The 21,768-nt window shown below is 40.4% G+C and overlaps 1 protein-coding gene across 1 annotated transcript in view; it reads right to left on the reverse strand.

Moving 5' to 3' along the window:
* Positions 1–8,263: 8,263 nt before the first annotated feature.
* Positions 8,264–21,768, reverse strand: part of traf4a (tnf receptor-associated factor 4a) — a 38,111-nt gene continuing 24,606 nt past the window's right edge. The window contains exons 2-7 of the mRNA XM_086261969.1: positions 19,897–19,948; positions 16,334–16,438; positions 16,079–16,240; positions 13,767–13,928; positions 12,644–12,799; positions 8,264–12,066 (exon numbers count right to left, since the gene is read on the reverse strand). Coding sequence (XP_086118095.1) covers positions 11,434–12,066; positions 12,644–12,799; positions 13,767–13,928; positions 16,079–16,240; positions 16,334–16,438; positions 19,897–19,948 — 1,270 coding nt within the window. The 3' untranslated portion in view covers positions 8,264–11,433. The remainder of the gene's footprint in view (positions 12,067–12,643; positions 12,800–13,766; positions 13,929–16,078; positions 16,241–16,333; positions 16,439–19,896; positions 19,949–21,768) is intronic.

Here is a 21,768-nt window from a genome sequence, read left to right on the forward strand (position 1 = left end):
GCCTGCCATAACTATGCATTAGAGGATGAGTGAAAGTGTATTTGCGTGTTTCTTTATTTTGTGTTTAAACTTATTTAAAGTTATTTTACATTTGTTTAAATGCACTCAATGGGATCAGTATGCCAATATTTATTTTGCTAATTTAAAGGGGTTCTGTTTTTCCTGATTTCTGTAATATATATATACTGCTACAGTAGTGAATGCTCATATATACATACAGTATGTATGTAAGTAACCCCTGTAGGCAAAGAGCTGAGGTTTCAGACATCTCTAAACACTTCTCTTTTTACAGTTTTTTCCACTGTTCAGTGTTTATGATGTCAATGCAGTCAAAGCTCCACCCACAAAAGCCCCTCTCACCTCCAGTTTGTAAGACACAGCCAATAGGAAGAAAGTTAAAGGAGGAGGGGCTAAAATTGTTTGATTCAGTCAACGAATGTACTGTAGGGTTTTATAAAGGGTTATTTTGAACTTCAGTGAACAGAGAAACACTAGTAGGATCCAGTAATAATATTATGGAGCTGGAAATGTGGAAGTTAACATGTGAAGGTTGTGGCTTTTGTCTAGAATATATATTACATGTCTCACTCCCACTTAAAATGAATCTACAGTACAAATATCTACAGTGAGATCTGTTACTGGCATTATCAAATGTCCAGTCAGGCTAATGCCACATCTGTGGGATCAGAGGTTTAAGATGAATGAATGTGTAGCAGCTTCATTGTGTTCAAAAATAAATTCATATGCCATTTTTAGTAAGACGATACCTGCTAGTTACAGTTGTGTGCAATTATATTCCAGAAATGGGAAATAAAAATAGGCCAAAGACCATAAAGGGTCTATTTTTTTCTGGACTAAGGTTCTTAAAGTCTTTTTCTCTGCTCATGTATCTGCCTTTGTGGCCTGTTACCATACGGCCAGATTATGGGTTGCATGGTTCGAGCCACAAAAAGCCATTACTTAGGAGCTAAAGGCTGGAGTTAAGATTATCTGCAGGCCTTCAGGCCAAAGAGATTTGTTTCCACAAGCACAACACATCAGTGTGTTTAGTAGTGAGAGGATTCTGGGGTGACAGCGGTTAAATCCAAGATTAGGCTAATTCTGGCTGATGACCATTTTGGTTGAATTTCTGTGGAGATCCACTAACACTGAATGTGCCTGCGCATATAGAATTCAATCACTTCATTTAGTTTAGCTACAGCTGTCAGTTTGTGGAAAATAAATGAGCTTGGCACTGGTTACATGATGGTGGAAGAGATGGGGCATCAACTCGCCATGAAATGAGGTAGAGCAAGGACACTTAAAGGCAGGTGTACAGTTATGTTCTTAGTGTGCAACACTGTTCCTTTAAAAGCAGAGTGACCCAACACCACCTCCCAAGAGTACTGGGGGTCTTCTGCTCATATGTCAGTCCTTCACACCCATTGGCAATGGCTTCAAATACATTAAGAGCTACACAGTTTGTGCATAGCTTCATATGTTGATGCAACACGTTGTCTTGTGTGCCTGTCATAATTACAGTCATTAACTAACCATATATGCACAGTTTGCCTCAATTTTAAAACTTTAATCAGATTTAAATCCTCTGCATGCCATCCTCTCCTCTGCGGGTTTCTGTCTTTCCCCTGCCTGGCAGCTCCATCTTCAAATTCTTTTGTCCAAGGTATCCACCTCTGGACATCTTCAAATCTGCTTCCTGTCTCGTTGTCAGTGCCACTGTCTCCAATCCATGCATCATACCAGGTCTCACTGCCATCTTGTAAACCTTCCCTTTCACTGCTATCTTCTGTCACAAATCACCCCTGACCCCGGTCAAACAAGGGCTTCAGAGACGATCCCTGATGTAATCTCCCCCCCACTTTGTACCCATGTATCTCTCCTCACCACTGTCTCGCTGTCCTCACACATATCCTGCACAACCCTCACATACATCTCTGTCCCTCCTGACTCCCTCATGCAGTCATACCGCAGTTCCTCTCTCAGCACCTTATCATATGATTTCTCTAGATCCACAAAGTCACAGTGTGATTCCATCTGACCTTCCTGTACTTCTCCATTGTCGTGCTCTTTCTCTGCATGATTCCATGATTCTTTTATCCATCTATAAAAGCATTTGTGTACAAATCTTAAAAATGATCAAGTCGAAGCTTTGTCACCACCATGTGTCTCTTTCATCTACTGCTAAAAATATGACACTAATCTCAAAGCGGAAACACTCTAATGACCATTTGTATAATTATTGAAATTGAACAATAACAGCAGTTATGCAGGACAGAGTCAAACATTTTGTATTGCCAAAAATCTTGAACAACAGCGCATCATTGCTGTGGTACACTATGACTTTGTTTTTAATCCATTTTTGCCATTATTTCTTAAGGACAAATTGTATTCCTGTATTTGTCATATTCATGTTGTGCACAGTTTCATCACTGATGCTCATTTCTCTTATATTACTCAGCTCTCATGATGATAAATTTCAAATATTCCAGGATGTTCTCTTCTTTAAATGTGTTTATCTGCAGTTCATTACTAAAAGTGGCCCCTTATTTTCACACTAGCCTTGAATGTTGTTACTAGAAGACAACAGCAACTTTAAGCTGCTCTTTATTTTATGATGCACAAGGCAAGTGATGGTAATAGTCATATGTGATGTGGTTATTACTGGCAATCAATGTCTTCAAAGTGGTGTATCGTTTTTGAAAATGTACTTTATGAAGTCTGAAAAAAGAATGCAGTGAAGGTTACTTGAAAAAATACACATTTTAGTCATTTAGTTTTAAAACGACAAATTTATGAACTGAACACAGACAGCTGTATGCTATATTTGAAGCACATTTGTATTCATCAGCCAGAGATCTCTGTCTCTGACATGAGTGGGTGAGCCCCTCTTGGTTCCTCACCCGAAGGCTCTTGTTTTATTTTCCAGTAATCAAAGCCAGTAATTGATCCACACTTGGCAGCGGTGTAGTGCTGGAAGGTAGCCACGGTAGGTCGGACTAACCTACGACCTCAGGTCACTGTTTCTGGTGTTACACGGCTGGCTTTAAAAAGAGATGAAATCTATCTATCAGTCACCAGATGGATATTTATCAGATGTATGTCTGACCTCTGACAGAGGCTGCATACATGCAGGAGAGGCCATCTTTCTTTTGCTTTCCACACACTATATCATGCAGCTGTCTTGCACTGCTTTATCAGATTCTGTTGTATTCAGGTCGTGGTTATAACAGGTCAGGTCAGACAGCCTTATCATAACATATGGTCGGAATTTCAAGGAGAAGCTGAGAATACCAACATTGAATTTTTATGGAAGAATAATAAAAATGACACCCCCACATAAATCTTACAAGCTGTTAATTTGGTTTACACATTTAGCTGCGCATACCAATAATGCAGTAGGATTTAGACAGAGAGAGCATCTGTCATTGAATTGCATGAGTCATATATGGTCGGGCTCACGGCTGACTGTTTTTTTTTTTAACGATTTTTAATGGTTTTTATATGAGGTGCGTGTTCGTTATGCATTCAGAACAAGTCGCAGGTCTGCACCTTTGCATCTGCTCCAATTTAAAGATAAGTGGGATTATTTCAGTGAGTCACTGAGGGAGGAGTGGGGTGGGGCTGCTTCTGACTTAAAGAAGATTATATTATGGATTACCAGACAAAGAACAAGCATGAAGGTCAAATTAGTTATTCTGACTTTTAATACACAATACTTTTTAGTCGCTCTCAATAACCGTTGTAGGGTATCTTTTTAGAGAAGTTCACAGGAAATATTTACTTAATACTTAATTAGGTGCTGCAGCCTACTTGTTCAGAATATTAAAAATACTGACTGCCCCCAGTGCTACCCCTCCTAGAAGATGCACCCATCGTATAAATTAGAAAATCCTTGGTGACTTCCTTCTTATTTATTGCATTCACAGGATTTTCAGAACACTTGACCACTTACCTTGACCTTGAGATTGAGGTCATCAAAATTCCATATTGTTTGAGATTTTCAATAGATGGACCTGTGGTATCAATTTGAAAATCCTGCGTTGCCTCGTTCTCAAGTCTTCGTGTTCACAAAGATAGGGGTTTATGCCTGCCCGTCCAGCAGAGGAACAGCAATTACCCCAGCAGCCTTTTACGGTTGAGGTGCAAAAATGGGTAAAATCTTTTTAAGATTATGATGAACTTTGACATTGTATTTAGTTGTTTATTTTAGGTTTGTTAATTCCAAAATAGTGTGCTTGTTAACTAATTTAAGCTGAATAATTAGCATGCATAGCTAATAAGATAATAATAATAATGGTTAGTTGACTTGGTGCTGATTTTTTGTTTTGAAATTATGTCTGAGTACTTTAAAAAGAGAAAAAGTCTTATCATCAAAACAAGTTGGCGAAGGGCCGACAAACATTTGTGTTCACTTATCTGTAACTTGTAACATCCTCTGACTGAACATTTTTAACTTGCATGAATTATCTTATCAGACACTTTCACTCTGTCCAACAAGTCTTTTAGCTCCACCACTTCCTGGATCTAAGTCAAGGATGAGAATGAAGGAGGGTTGGGTGTGGGGCTAGAGACCCCACCCCATAAGAGGCTAACCACAACAGAAACACAGATGGGAAACCAACAACAAGAAAACCTGGGAGAGGAAGGAGTTTTGATGGCCCGTGTTCTGGTTTAACTCCTCTTTGGTGAAGGATTCTTTAGTTTCCAAGTGTCTCAAGTTTGATTTGTGCTATGTTATCATTAGTCATCTTCTCTAAGCAGATGATGTGCTCAGGCTGAGGGCTATTGACATCCTCAGACATCATAGAACAGCTTCGCACTTGTACATATTGACGTTTTTCCCCTCATTTCTTTTGATGGTGGGTTGCAATAGTGGTTAGTTGTTTACGCCACACAAGAAAGAAATCAATTTTCCCCACTCACATATCTTGTTATCTTTCTCCCTATCATTCAGGCCGCTGTATTGGATGTCAACAAAATATCGATATGCAATCTTTTGAGAAAAGTTTTCACAGGACTCTGAAAACCTGCAGGATTTTTTTTTCTAAAAAAAATGTTAAGAGGACCCTGAAAACTTGCAGTCCTGTGAAAAATTAAACGTAAGCTGTGCTACCATGTCCTTTTTAGAGAGAAATGGCTTTTCTCTTAGCAGCTCTTCAAAACATCCTGTGCTTGTTCAGTCTTTGTGTAATTGTACTGTCATGAACTTTAACATTTTACATGCTAACTAAGGTCTGTAGAGTCTGAGAAGTGCTTACACTTTTTGCATACTCCATCTTCAAATTCTTACACCTTCTATATACAAACTACTTTTTCCTTATTTTTTTCATTCTACAGCCTTTTTATTAAATGTGAAGAGATTAGTTAAAACATTGAAATCAACAATCCTTCTGGTATCTTTAGGCCATATATGAGAATATTTTTCTGTAAATATTTAACTTTAGTTAAGATAAAATTTTTTTGCCAAAGTCCTGTTCACAGGCCAGGAACGAACTGTCATGCTCACGTTCATGTCTGATGATTTATCTGACTCCTGAGGAAACTCCTGCTGTGTAGCACATATGTTTACTTCTGCTAGGATTTTTTTTTCTGCTGTAGGACACCATCTCACTCTTGTACCACCCCGGTTCAGTTCCTGCTCTGTGAGCCACGATTGTTTAACTCCAGTACGAGGCACGACAGCATGGCACCGCTTCATAAACCACAGCTTCTCTTTGATGTGTGTTTTTTTTAATGGGCGAGGAAAGCCTCCATGGGTTGGGCTCCTCTCCGCCTTCACCACAACCTCCTTCTTTAACCCAGATGGGATCTGATTTTTAGCTTGAGTTTACTAAAGTATAGGTGAGCTCAACAAACAGGAATGATACTGGTTTATATGAAAACGTGACTGTGCGTTTAAATCGTTAACCAATGGGAGCTGAGGGTCAAAATGTGCAAAGCCAAAGGGCAGCATTGTACATCAAACTGCACGTGAGTCTGTGCTTCATGGGAAACATGGAGCCTGCTAACATGTAATTAGCTGTTACTATTTTGATTCTGCATCGCCCTGAAGCGGCACAGTGTTGTTGGTTGTGTGTCTTTTGCCAGGAAAGTATGAGGCTGTCATATGGTTTTTCAGCCTCATAGTGTTCTGCCTTTCTTTATTATTGAAGAGAGGACCCTTTTCCTTAAATGAATGACTTCTATGACTTGTGAAAAAAAACAATCCTGAATGAAAGGTAAGCCTTCTTAGGAAGTGTTTTTTAAGATTATTGGCAATTTCCTCAAAAAGCAAAGAAGCAAAGGGAACAGTCATGCGGTGCTCCTTAAACAGATGTTGTTTTCATTCTTAAATGAAAAAATAAAAAATATGGGACTCCGATAGTTGATATGATGGGTTTTTAAAAGACTTTGGCCAACTCCTGTACAGTAAGTGGAAAGCAGGACTGTCCTCCTTAGGGACCTCTCAGTGACTTTGAGGATAAAAGCTCATTTTCCTCTTCCTTAAATCCTGCTGCACTGAACATTATCCAAACTGCAAGCTAATGCAAACTCCTGGCAGAACTTCAAAGCAGGGAGGGCTGGTGTCTGTCTCACTTCCTTTGCCCCTTTTCCTCCCCTGCCCTACCCCCTCCAACTCCAGCAGAGTAACAGCAGACTTAAAGAAAGACACAACTGAAATCAAACTGATCCCTGACCTAGAATTGAGGAAGTGACTCTGTTTGTATAGGAGGTCAGTCATGTTTGCTCTAAAAATACAACTGCACTTGAAGGACAGAAAACCTGAGGTGGATTAATCGAGTCCAACAAAAAAAAATTGTTGTGGTTTTGAATATTAATGAGTTTAAAAAAAACAGACAGAAGGCAAGTTTGCTAAATGTGAATGTTGAGATGAACTTTATAGCTTTTTAGTATCATTAAGTTTTAATGGTGATAATATATTTCATCAATAATTCAGAGGCATTTTAAGTATGAGTGTATTTTAAATGCAAACAGTATAAATCTTCTTCAGTCCAAAATCACATTAAACTAGAAAGGCATTCAGAGGGTGCAGCACTCCACCAAGGTCAGTGCAGTTAATATTTTAAATAAAGTTTAATGGTTTAATGGTTTAGCCTAGTCTCCATCTCTCCAAGAAGCTTTACGACATCCAGCCTAGTAGTTGCTATATAGACAGAAAAACAGACAAACCAACATCGTTGAAACAGCCCAGGGCTTTATCCCAAAATTACTTTAATAACCAAGAAAATGATCTAGAGAGTTTGCCAAGATTTTCCTCCTTGGCAGTGCTCCACATCTCCACCAAGATTCATGAACTTCAGCCAGTTCATTTTTCCATAATATTGCTGACAGACTGATAAATAGTACTTAAAAATTACCCCTGTTGTGGCTACTGAACAGAAACACACAATTTCATTATCAAATCATAGATGCTTTCATTACTTGTTACAAAAAACGGTCATCTCAAGTCACTAATCACAGATATATTAAGAACTTGATTCAGATTGGTTAGATGGCTTCCTTTAATGAATTGGAATAAAAGTAGTTCAGTGGCTTCCATAATACTGGGATGTACCACATTATACTGCTATTTTTGGGCCCAGAGAGCATGCTCAGCATCATTCTTAATAGTCGAGTCCATAAAGAGCATGGACTAGTTGGCTGACTTCCTGTTGGCTCCACATAAACACAAACAGCACTTAAATAAAATAATCAGTGACTCTTTGTTTCCAGATGATTTTGAACCCCATGGATCAAATTAAAAAGGTTGCTGATCCTAGAATATTTAATATTGTTGATGATCTGGATCTGGAGCTCCAGTCACACAGGCATAGAGACTAGTTGGCAACCACTTGGCAAACACCTGTCGCTAGGGGAAAATATATAGTCCCAGACTGATTGTTGGGTGTTTCGGGTTAGCAGACAAGTTAATCTTCCATGCAAAATAGGAGACCACAGCAATCTGCTAGTGACAAAAACAATCACAAGGAGGAAGCACGTTCTATGGGACTGATTTTACCTGGTAACTACTCGCCAGCCAGTCAGGGAATACACATTTTTAACTGGATACTACCAGGTTTTTCTGACCAATTTCTAGGCCTGTGTGAGTAAGGTCTAAATATATAAAATGCGCATCACTGACTTTTGTCAGGGCACTGTCACTGACTGACAGTTTGTAAAGATGTGGGAGGGTGCTAGGTCACATTTGCAAACATACCAGTATACATGATGTCTGATGATTTAATTTAGTGGACAAATGTGATCAAAAGATAAAACAAAACAATTATAATATATGGTATTTTATTTCAGTTAAGAAATTGACAAGCACTCATCAGTCAACATATTAAAACATTTGTACCACGTGTGCAAACTCACACGACGGCTCCTTAAAATAAATACTTTTAAGAGGAAATAATACAGACAGAATATGTAAGGCTCAAACCACACGGACGAACAAATTCTCCAAATGTCCAAGAGACGAAAGGGTCTGAAAGTTCCCAAAGTCACCCCGACTCTCCAATGAAAGGTGTTTGTATAAAACAGCTAGGTACTTTTAAAAATACAGAATCTTACAAAAAGTTTTATTTTTTCACTTCTTTAAATCACTGGAAAATATCAGCTGGTATTATGACAAGAAATCAGGAAATTTTTCCATGTATAATCATAAAAAGACAGAATGTGCTTCTGCATTTTTACATTAGTATTCACATACATCGTGAGTGAACTGCATCGAGAAAGTCCTCCACACCTCGGATGGTGCTGTGATGGAGAGTGGTGTTTAGCGCAGGGCCGCTCCCCATTGTTGCATTATGCATCGATCTTGCTATCTTTTCAAAATAGCTGCAGTATACCCTCAACGCCCAGGCTACGTAAAACACACTTCACAGCCAAGTGTTCATTGTCTTTATAGGTTATATTAAAAACAGTGTTCACATTTCTGTATATAAAAACAAACCAAAAAAAGTAAAAAACAATATTCTTTTCGACAATTTGTCATCTTTCCAATGGTCCAAAAGAAAGAACAGCCATCAACAGGAGAGGATTTTACAAGTTACAGTACAAAAATGTGATCCCGGTGATAGCACATGAAGCATGCACGTGTTTATGTCGCCCTGCTCAGCCCTAAAACCCTCATGCGAAGACATACTGTATAAAAAGGCCACATGGCTTTTCCTTCTTTTTTTAAATGCACAGGTACTCCGACAGCTGACCTCTTTGCTCTACTCATCCGAAGACCAACAGAAGGTGAGTTTGTTTTTATCTTATTTGGGACTCCACTGTAGATATGAAGCCTCTAAGGGTCAGTACGAGTGTGTTTGGTTGAAGCTACTCACACCGGGGGGGGGAGGGGTCAAACTAGCTAAAAATACAAAGTCATGGAAAGGTCCTGTGATGGGAAGAAGAGACAGACCTGTAGTTTCATTGTTGACAGGTGAAAAAACGCTTTGAGAGATTTTGAAAGCAAACATCTCAACGCTGAAAAACCTTTGACACACCATCTTTTCTCAATGGAAAGAGAAAATCGTACAGTCGACATGACTTTGATGTCCTGAATGTCCTTTTTGGACTTTATAGTGATGAAAGGTTTGTGAAGAAGAACCATTTCATAATATATTTTTAACAGTTTTTAATAAAACAATCATTCTTAACCCGTTGCACTGGAGGCCGTGGTTGGCCTGATGAGCTTCGATGCTGTGTGGTTAGCTGATCATAATCATTTCATAACCAAATATGTCATCAGTCAAATGTTTGTATGAACAAAATCCAGAGATATTTGTCTGCTCTTGATAATCAGATCAATACTTCTTGCTTTGCAAGAGACGATCTGACTGAACAACTGTTGCACTGAAACAACATGAGCAGGTCTGATTGGGAAGATAACGTTAATGTTTCAACGGCTTGCTGGATATTTATTGTTTCAGTGGTTTAAGTCTAGCAGTTGATAACACTCATATCTTTTGTTACAGCTGGTAGGTAGTTAGCTTATCAAGAGGAAACAAGAGGAAAAGCTGTTTGAAAGTGATGTATGAGTGGTTTACAGTTTCTGTGAGCATGCTAGGACTAGCTTGGTCCAACTTTACAGTACACCATACATACAAGACACCACATTGTCTGGCATTAAGGTGGACTTCAAAGAAGTATAATATGAGTGACTACTCCTCTGTGTTGTCTAAAGCCATCCACAACTGAGTAATCCCCACATGACTGTTGGCTACAGTTGCTTGAAGGGTAGCAGGAAGGCTAGCTGTTAGCCACGCTAAGATTATAAGCTATAGCAGCTGTATCTTTTCCAAAGAATTCATTTTCTTATTCAAGCCTAATCAAGTTGAGTAAGCTGGATTGGTAGTTCAAAAGGCTAACCTAGAAACTGTGATCCACTCATGCTTGCTACGCAACTACGGCCAATTTAAACTCACCAATTAACCTAACATGCAAGTCTTTGGACTGTGAGAGGACACCGGAGCACCTGAAGGAAAGCCATGCAGAACAGCCAGCCAGGAAGTTCAAATCCAGAACAGTCTTGAATCATTATTCCATTAAAACATGAAAATGATCAATATTTGAGCTGGAAGTTTCTCACCCGTGAACACTGACCTGTTTGTGTGTTCACAAATCTCACAAGCAGTTCTTACTGCGTATTCAGGGTTCATATATACTGTATGAGCACATGTACAAAAGGCAGTTGGGCTTGAGCTTGAGTCCTCTGCTCCCTCTTCTTTAGATCATCCCAGATAAAAATGGGACATCTCTAAAACAGCTTGTTTTTTTCCTTTTTTCCTACTCTTAGTGTAGAGGCTAATGAAGCCCTTCAGCTTTATTTTATATCTGTTCCATAATCTTTTGTATGGTAAAAACAAAAACAACAAAAGCATAACTTAAGATAAACTCTTTAGGCACTGTTTGATTTCCAAGGCTTTCAGTTGTAGACTGTGATTAAAGGTCAACAAACGGAAATTGAAAAAAAAAAAAATTAATAATAAAAGAAACAACAGAGATTGATGGCTCTGCAGACGAAACACTTTCTCCTCTCTGATATATCAAGGTCCTCCAAGTCCACTTGCACAGCCAGACAGACTCACTACAAGCTCTGTGGTGGAGAAGTTATAAGGGCAGAAAGTGTCTAAAGCAGGTGTCCCCAATCCCAGTCCACGAGGGCCGGTGTCCCTGCAGGTTTTAGATGTGTCCTTGATCCATCACAGCTGATTTAAATGGATAAACTACCTTCTCAACATGTCTTGAAATTCTCCAGAGGCCTGGTAAAGAACTAATCATGTGATTCAGGTGTGTTGACCCAGGGTGAGATCTAAAACCTGCAGGGACACCGGCCCTCGTGGATTGGGATTGGGGACCCCTGGTCTAAAGGGTAAGTCTGTATAAGTTCTCAAGGTTAAGTTTCAGTTCCAGTCTTTAACGAATCTTTCTCCTTCATAAACAGAAAACAAAGTTTGCATCTCAACCCATTATCTTCTGGGGAATCTCTATAGAAGCCTTGATGAAGATGCAGTTGTCCCGGACGTAGTTCCTCTTCTTGATCTCCTCGTGCGAGATGAACTTGGGGTAACCGAAGCCCAGCGTGCTCTCGTCCAGCGAGTTACGGCTGCTGCAGGGCTTCTGGAAGTTCTTCCAGTTAGGGTCGGGGTTGAAGGTCTCCGTGATGTGCTGGGGTTTTGAAAGCGATGGGTCGCTCTGGTCCAGAATGGAAAACGTCACCTTGTAGGAGAAGGGCCACTCCAGCAGGTTGTCATATTCTCCGGGCAGCACGCGGATATAGACAGAGAGGTGAGAGCCCTCACCACTCCCATTACCATTGAGGAAGGCTGACACCTGCAGCTTGTAGCCATAGCGGTGAGTGTAGAAGGGCGGGCTGAAGAACTCATGGTTACTTCTGAGTTTGGCCTCCTGGAGTTTCCGTGAGTAGTCACTGAGTTTCCAGATGAGTACGCCATCGTGGCTTACAGACAACTCCTCCATCTCCCTCCGCAGCTCCAGGATCTCCTGCCGCTGACGACCCACCAGGTTACACATCATGGTCAGGTGGGACTTAGTGGTGTCTTCCAGGTGACGACCAATAGCCAGTTTGGGGCACTGCAGAGAACGGGGAATCTGATTATAAAAACAAAAATTGGCTTCCCATCAGTGTAAAAGAATGCTTTTGCGCTAATCTTAGTTATTTATAGTATTTCTCCCAGGTTTTATACAGTATGGGACACTTAAAACTTCCTGTGTATCAATTAATAATAAAACAAACAGTAATATGATGAAGATGAGCATGCTCAGACTGCAAAGTGAATCTGCACTCTGCTTTTGTGTTTGTACTTTCCATCAGGCCATCTTTAAATAGAACAAGTCAAGCTCTCCAGATGCTTTTTAAGTCTTAACAGAACACCAAGCCGGAGTTTGGTGCTCATAAGTCACTCTTCCTCGAGCATATCCACATTTCTCCAGATTGATGTGGGTTTTATAAATAGACAGAAATGCACTGTCAGAGTGTAGAAGTGTTGATCTCATTAAAATAGACCCTACAGCCACAGCAGTGCATGTCTGAGAAGAAGAAAGGCAATACTTTGGACACATTTACCAAGGACCAGAAGTTTCCTTCTTGGACAACAAAGGCAAAACATTTGACAAGTCATCTCTTAAGGTCAAATGATGCAGGTCTTACCCTGTGTTTGCACCCGGCATCTTTAAAGGGGCAGAGAACGAGGGCGCTACCGCAGTTATCCTTCATATGGTTAGCCAGGTCCTCTCGGGCAATGTTGGGTGTGCCGCATTGGTTTGGGCACTGGACAGGAAAGCGAGGGCAGTGGTACTGATGGTTCTGCAGAGGACAGACAGCATGACCAGTAAGAACACAGACTGCACACCAAGGCTCAGATTAATAGCTGTACAGGGGAAAAGAAGCCCTTGAAAGTACCCCCCAAAACTTGGGTTTAAAAATGAGGCTACAGAGATAAAAAGCATAAAATTATTTTTATTTTAGCTTCAAAGAAAAGAAATGAAACTATTTGTTATAGTAAATACGTTATGGTTTTAGATCCATGGCTGAATAAACCAAGGAAAGCAGTGGATCTGGTTAATTGTGATTAACATTTTTATACATTTTCATCCATTTTATAAATGTCGGCTGATCATTTCATAAACTGATTTCATTAAAACCAGTCTATAAAATGTCTTCCATATCTTCATGTGACGTATTATATTGCATATTATTGTAAATTAGTGTATGTTGTCATGGTAAAATCAGCAGCTGTTTGAGATACCCCATTATAGACTAGATGGCGACATGAGGAAGCAAGATAACACCTATCTTTGTAAACCAATTAAATGAGCAATATTGAGAAAAGCTCTGAATATCACGTGACAACGGAAAAAGCTCTTCAACACTAGTGTGTGCTATGACCAAGATTGGATTATTACATCTTGGCCTGTCACGTGGGGGGAGGGTGACACTGACTGCTCTGCCTCTGGCCAGATGTGTGCAGCAGGAGGTGCCTTCCCCATAACAAAAACCCAGAAAGAAAAAACAGCAGCTTCACACTAAAAATCCAGCTGCCACAAGACAGAGACACCATAAATGGAAACATCCTTCAGCTACAGCAGGTTTTCTCTTTGCCATCGGGCCCCAATAGGCTGAATTACAGACAGAAGATAAAATGTGTCTCTGCACTTCATCTTGCCAAACATAATTATTTCACTAATAAAAAATAAATACATTTAAAAAAGAAATTAAGGAGCCTTTTAGGAAAAATCACAGCATCTGGTCATAAACTTAATGTGAAACAGACCTGGATTGTGTCGAAGACGAACTCCTTGCCGCAGTACTTGCAGGGCTGCGTGCGTTTGGGGCACTCGGCCATGCTGTGTTGGGACAGCAGGCGACGCATCATCCTCGCCCCGCACTTGTTCTCGCAGTAAACGCTCTCTTGAGGACATACACCCTGGTGATTCTGGAATGAGAAAAATAAAAAATTAGATCGGGGTTATGACATAAATCTATGATTCAGACATGGAGGTGTGCATATTTGATGGTGTCTTTTATTTAAACTGCATTTTAATTAACAAAATAATGCCTGTTAAAATTGGGTTATACTGAATGTTATTGCAGCAATGAACACACCTGGATCCATGAATAGTAATGAATCATGGGGATCTAACTGGATCTTAATCTAATAACAAAATGTTCACCAATTATATCTAATGGTGTCCAGCACAGAAAGCAAAACCTTTTTTTTACCCATTTTATATTGCTAGATTTGTGAGGCAATTTAGTTCCATGTATTACCACTACTTTTCCAGTAGCCACGGGAACTGAACTGAATTAATTTAATAAAAATAAAAACTGTATATTTAGTTTTAAAAAATGACCTAAATAAAACAGTCTTCCATTCAAACATTTTTTTTAAATTCAAATTAAAGTGTTTCTGCCACTGAACATTTGTTTTGGCATTTTGCCAACTTTCAAAACTTAAAATTTCACATTACACATGTCAGAATTTTGACTTTTTCCAAATTTATGCATCTTGAAATTTCAACTCATTCAGAAATAACTCCTCATTTTCAGATAATAACCTAAAATTATAAGATAGAATATAATATAATAATGAATTGCATTTATATAGCACTTTTCGGGGCCCTCAAAGTGCTGTACAATTCCACTATTCATTCACTCTCACATTCACACACTGGTGGAGGCAAGCTACAGTTGTAGCCACAGCTGCCCTGGGGCAGACTGACAGAAGCGAGGCTGCCATATCGCCCCTCTGGCCATCACCAGTAGGCGGTGGGTGAAGTGTCTTGCCCAAGGACACAACGACAGAGACTGTCCGAGCCGGGGCTCGAACCGGCAACCTTCCCGTTACAAGACAAACTGCTAACTCTTTGAGCCACGATTGCCCTAATAACGCCTTTATTGTCACTATACAGTTGTACAATGAGATACAGAGCATCTCCTACTCAGTGCAAACATGCCTGTTAGCACTGCAGCACTATATACATATGGAGAGTATTAACAGAGAAAAAATATATAAAATGTACAAATATACAAAATTATAAGATGATAACTCTTAAGTGTTATTATCAACTTTAAGTGGTAGGAACAAGCTTTCGCTTCTAATGTGGATAAACTCATTAAATTGTTAAAAATACTGTTTAAAATTAACACCACATTGTAGGGAATTGTTAGCTTAAATGCACGGCTAACAGTTGTTAGCTAAGAGAAACAAAGTAACAAACTATATTTAATTTACTGTACAAAAACCTAAAATAGCTATCTATAAATATAAACTTATTGTTTAACTTAAATATATAGATAACAGTTGCTAGCTAATAACTACACTACAGTAGAGACAAACAATTTAAGCTGTTAGCTAAACTGTAGCTGTAAAATACCTATGAAATGGAATAGCTTCAAAAAGCTAACAAATAGAATTATAGATAAATAAGTCATATTTAATAAATGACAAGTTGAATGCAGTTGCTAAGAGTAAATGGCAACCTCGAGCTAACATTAAACAATGTGAGAAACAGTGTTAATGAAGGAGTCTTGAGTCCAAGGCTGCAAGGGTAAGATATTTAGTTATTTTATAAGTATAACCAACTTTGTAGAAACTTTAACAACCTATTTTTTTTGTCTTGTGAATAAATGAATTTTCTGAGTACTGCTGTTAATCTCAGCAGCTTAAAGGCACATCCATATAAATGCTTACATTAGATATTAGGATTATTGGTAAAGGTCAAAAGTATATTAATGTTCCTGTAATATTGGGCAAAGGGGAAAGCAGAGTAAACAGAGGAGGGGCAGGCTGGCAGTAATGACAGAGGTGCTAGTAAGAAGCCTGAATTACTTCAGCTGTGGAAAACACTTTCAGCATGAAAGACACGGTTATATATTCTTTCTTTCTGCCAACACACGTGTTATTTCAAAATAGACCTAGACTCTCCGAGGGCTCTGACACGTGCATTCACTTTTCCTGCTGCTTTCAACAAAAACACCTTTCATATAACCATGGAAATCGTGTGCTGTCACATGAAGTTGTTTACAATGAGAGAGAAACCATAATAAAAATGATTTTTTTAAAAAAAGGTGTGAAGTGCTTACCTCATAGGCTTCGCCGGTGAACTCGCTGCCACAAAACTCACACTTGACCTTGCGCTTGGGGCAGTCGTGCTGCAGGTGGTCGGGCAAGTCGCGGCGCGTCAGCTTGACTGAGCAGCGATTGGGGCAGGGTATCACATTGAAGGCGCAGGTGGAGAAGTGGCCCTGAGAGACACAAAACAGGTCATCAGAATCACCCCACATGCTGGGTGCAGCAGTGGAGGAAGGAGGCATGTATCAGAGGGCATGGCTTGTTACCTGCAGCTGCTTCATCTGGCCAGTCCAGCGACAGCCCTCCTCGCTGTGGATGCATCGGATGGGCAGAGCCAAGATCTGCTGCTCCAGCTCTGGGTCTGGGTAGATCTAAACAGAAAAGCAAGAGGAGGTTGGTGTAGCAGATCCCAGGATGTGTCCCCACTGGTTAAATGCATGTGGCTTTGACAAGTTTTTGCTACATTTGTAAGCTTTGTCATTACTTTGAGGGTAGGAAATATGGGATAAATGAGACACTGGTTAAGTGAATAATGGGAAATCATAAACCAGAATACAGACACTCAGTGGCTGCTCACAGTTACACACACTGGAGATTTATATTGCAAAAAGGGTAAATGCAGCCCTCATCAGACTGCAGCACAGTGACTCAAGCCAAGCACTGCAGTGATAATGAGTAAGTCTGTCGTTTTATGGGACCTCTGAAAGAGTCAGAGAGGGGAGAAAAGAGGAAAAGATTTATTTATTCTTGGTCACAGAGCGATAGGGATGAGTCAGTTTTCTGCCAAAACACCCCAAATCCTTCCCTACAGTACGCTGTCCAGAGGATTTACGGCTCTTTCGCTGCATCTCCATCCCTTGTGCTGTCACACGAAGCACGGGCAGAGCACTGATCAAACAAGAAAAGCCACTTCCTCAAAATGTCACAACAGCCCTCCGAACAAATAACGGCTCCCAGAAAGTGCCCGACTGCGCTCACGTGTCTCTGCCATCGCCAGCAAGTTAAAAATTCATTTGGAAAACGATCTGCAAGGAAACCCTCGTCGTCTCTCTCATTGTTTGCAGCAGCTTTGTTAGGAGATAGACGCCTTTTCAAGTGTTTTAAAGTACATCTCTGAAGTGAAATGACATCCACAGAAAGCGACTCCATTTACACTGAAGGAGCGGTTGAGATTTCAGTGCCATAATCACATTCTCTGAGAAGAAACAAAGAGCAGAAAAAAAGTCCTCTAAAGCACACTGAAACACTCTCTCATTGTTACAGTCTTGGAATTTGCAGGAGGACGGCAATAATGACCTTTTAATAAGTTAGTCGCAGGCAGATCGGGGGGGTTAATCTCTTTGGAGCTCCAAGTTGGGGGTTTATTCTGTCTGCTGCAGCAATTGTTGGCCGTGCACTGCTGCTACAGCAGAAACAGTGCAATCCTTTAATGACTGCAACACTGTTGTTCTGTGGGAGCGAGGTTGTGTTTGTGCACGTTTTCGAAGGACAGTGTTCAGCGAGCGTTACAACAACCCTGACAGGGACCACCAGGATGGGGTAATTTACAGGCGACTGGGAGCCTTGGCAAATAACAGCGTCTGACAGGTGTGCCATGAGCACATCCTTCCCGTGGGGAGTCCCTGCTATTACAGGCGCCTTCATCGCTCTGAGCACAGCATGCAGACCTGCACTGCTGCCCCGCTGAGCCTGCTGCAGCTCGAGGTTAAACCCTGATAATTTTAGTTTTAAGGTCACAAAAATCACCTTATTCCTCCCCGCCTGACGGTATCAGCTTTCATTAAATCTGAACGATGATGAACTTCTATTTAGTGCAGTCATCTTTTTCTTTTTCCAGTGGCTTTGAATAAATGAGCTTTGTGCACATAGAACAAGATCATAAAGAGTAAAGTTAACAAACTGCATGGGAGACTTATCAACTGAAGCCTAACGCTGCACTGAAAAGGAGATGATCCTTTCCTGCCCCTTATATTGTCTTCCAGTCTCTCATTTTGCAGTGGGGGTGTGGGTGTGTGAGAGCCAGCCGCCGACTCTGAATACAGTTAGTCATTATCTTTTCCCCCTGAGCACAATCTGATTAACTGCATTTATTGTTCAGCTGAAATTTCTTCTGGACATAAAGAGATGTATTAAAAGAGGCGAGGGTGGGGTGGTACTAGTTTTAATAGATTTTCCACTGACTCTGACTCTCAGTTAAAACAAGGATCTGTAAACTTACTTTCAAAAATTCAGCTTTTATCACACCATTATAAAGTCAAAGCCATCACCCTAAAGCAGTTTTTCTGATAATTTGCATTTACATCCGGATTCATGACTCCATCTTTATCTAATCTTTGTACTCGTTAGACATCTGATTTGCATTCGTTCCTAGTCAGGCCAGTGTAGCCCAGTTTATTTACATCCTGAAGCAGATGAATGCAAACAAAACAAAAATGCTACAAAGCTAGCATTTTAATTATTCTAGCATCTAGTGGCATGTTGTTACATTGATCATCTCCAGTCTTATCTGTACTCTGTGTTTAGTTTAAATGCTAGCGTGCTAAATTTCTCAACCACAGGGGTGATCACAGTTAATGTATCTGCTTAAAATCTGGATGCTAACGTGGTAGAAATTCTGTACAAATGGTCAATTCTTTGATCTGGTGCACATCAGCTTGGTCACACAAGCATTTTAGCACACTCACGTTACCTCACGGTGAGCTGTATCATGGCTATTATCACCTTTGGCCTTGCCAAATAGAACTCTTTGAAAACTTCCAGTGTACAGACATCCATAAACAAGGCGAAACTGAGTTTAAAACATGTTCTGTTAAGTGTTTTGTTTAACTTAGGTAATGTTGTTCAGTTTGCACATAACACAAAAGTCTGAGGTTTCAAGAACATCTTTTATGCTGTCCATGTCTCAAAGCAAGTCATTCCCCATCGGCTTTTGGCAGAGGGTATTTTTGGTCGCTCCCTTATTTCCCAAATGAGGTCATCGGAGTGGATGGATCCACATCTTTTATCTGACACAGATTTTATACCAGGTGCTGCTTTTTTTTGTTTTTGTTTTTTGTTACATAACCATCCCATTTATCCAGACTTGGGACCAGCACTTGGACTACCATATGCCCCCTGAGCCTGGGTTTGTGTCTGCCCCTGGGATCGGAACCATACAAACCACTACATTATGGGGTCATTTGTTCTCAATAGACTCCCATGTTAAAATACCCCACTTCACATCAATTAAAAAAGGTTTACAACCTAGAACTAAATATATTTGACCTCTATGGATATTTTCCTCCTTCAAACCAACTAAACAGGGTCTGTTTTTTCACATACTGCAGTAGGGGGTGTAGCTGGTTTGATTGACAGAAGTGTAACCACTCAGTGTTTGCTAGGCCACAGCTGCTAATTGGAGTCAGTGAAGTGAACCACTCAGCTGTGTTTGTGCTGTTATTGCCTTTTGGAGCATTTTCAATGGAAATTATCGGGACTTGCACTTTGGTATAGCCCGTCCAAGATATATCCACTAATTAGCATTAATTAGCAACTCCAACCGCTCATCTAAAATATGCTAATTTGCCCCTCAAAAACAAACAAACAAACCAAAAAACAAACAAAAACAAACAAACAAACAAACAAACAAACAAACAAACAAACAAACAAACAAACAAACAAAAAAACATGGCAGCGGACAAAACACATGTTGAGGCTTCCAAATGTGGTGGGTTTGGTTCATGTTGTTACCATGCTGATTTTTCAACTAAGGAGGGAAAAATGTGCTTTTAAAAATACTCCTGCATGTGTGGGTTTGGCTTTAGTTTGGGATTAGGAGTGTCAGTCGTACCTTGGCATAGTCTAAGGGCAGCTGATCCTCCGGACACTTGAAGACACCCTCACTGCAACAAAAAAAACAAAAACAAAAAAACAGAAACAAAGAAAAGTTTAGTATTGAATGAAAAGAAGACAGAGAAAACAAGTTTAAAAGCAGACATTTTAAAACCACACTGGCCCTTGGACAGAGCTAAAAGGCTCTTCTATAATAGTCTGAAAGAGCAGCGTTGCTCTGCCCTTAGTGCTTCTCTGTCTCTTCGCATACACTTTAAAGCTGAAAAGTTCTCTGACTGATCATGCTGCGTGACGCACTCTCATGCACAGTGATGTCAGGTCTGTGAGCTGCTGACTTTAATGACATTGGCTCTTCTGTGTTTGACCCCTCAGAGGACACGTCTGCACAGATTTATATGACTGCAGAGGACAAAACTACACTGTAGAGCTTCATCTGTTTTTCTCTAAAACATAAAGAAATGATTGTGAACCCCACTGTTTAGCTTCTTTTTCTATTTCTCTTTTTGCTCTAGTACCACAGCCGACATAACAAAGTTCTTGTTTTAACAGGCTTCAGTTTTTCTCAGTATACAAACTGAGCCTCGCCTTCATGCTCGAGGCTCATCCTCGGGACGATTTGCCGATCTGCTCCCATAACAGTGAGACGACTATTTTCTGCATTTTTCCCCTGGAGTAGTAAAACCCCAAATAAGACTTTAACACCCACTTTACTACATACCCCCTGTGCAGTTTTTGTGGCGCCACAAAAGTGCATTCAGCAGCCCGTTTAAGGTCCAAATGAGTGAGTGCCATGGCTCATTAGGGCAGCCGTCTCCCAAACTCCCAGCCCTGATGTTGTCATAAAATATTCACACTTCTAAATAATAGAGGCAGCAGCCACTAGGGGTGAGCTGCTATACAGCGCCGAGGCTCACAGCTGCACAGCAGACACTTCTACACACACAAACTTAAACAGACAAAAAATAAATAAAAAAGGAGGCAATCATGGCTCATCTCCTGAGATTTTAACCATGTTATGATCATCTGGAGCCTCCCTGTTATTTTTGAGTCACACATGTTATTGTTGAAAGTCAGGCCATTTAAAAGATGTCACCTTGTGAATCTGCTCATGATAAACATGATCACACGATCATGCTCAGGCTTCACACTGCTATAACGGTTTGTTTTCACACAGTTTTTCTACTCTTTTCTCTGTGTGTTGTCAAAAAGGGGTGACCTCCGCAAGTACACACGTGTCCCCCCACCTGCTATGTAAACCTTGTATTTGTGAAGGTCAGCCAATCAGACCAAAGCTTAAAACAGCAAATTTCTTACATATGAAAAAAGTGAAGGGGTCAGGATGAAATTATTTATGCAAAGCTACTGTAGCTGAAGCTAATATTAAAAATACAGAGCTGGAAATCACTATAACTGGTCCTAATTTCAGCAGTGATTTTGCCTAAAACTACAAAGAAAACAAAACGGCAGGAGAAATGTGTTCTGCACAAAAGCCCTGAAGCTTCATCTGACCTGTGCAGAAGCCTCTCATAACCCCGACCACGGCCACATTATGCTTAAACTAATTAAGGGACAATCGTATGCAAACAGTAAGTGTATGCCTTTTGGTGCTTTAATTTGCTTGGCAGTGTCACCTGACTGCAGCTCCCAGAGGCACAGGGACATGTGACAAGGCGGGAGTGCATGTGCACCCCCTGTCTAACCAGCTGCTGTGAAACCAGAGAGTGAGCAGCAAATGGGGGGGGGGGGGGCAGAGGTTAGGCCTGAGATGGAGGGAGGGTTGATGAAAAAAAAAAAAAGGGGGGAGGTTAATGCATGACGAGACAGCAGTAATTCTCTTCCATTAGGGTCACTGTGTCAGCAGGGAGCTGGA

This window comes from Aulonocara sp. 'chitande type north' Nkhata Bay, linkage group LG14, assembly GCF_057382095.1.
Source record: "Aulonocara sp. 'chitande type north' Nkhata Bay isolate Kocher_YH1m ecotype deep benthic linkage group LG14, A_spYH_male_GT1.1, whole genome shotgun sequence".
Classification (NCBI taxonomy): Eukaryota; Metazoa; Chordata; class Actinopteri; order Cichliformes; family Cichlidae; genus Aulonocara; species Aulonocara sp. 'chitande type north' Nkhata Bay.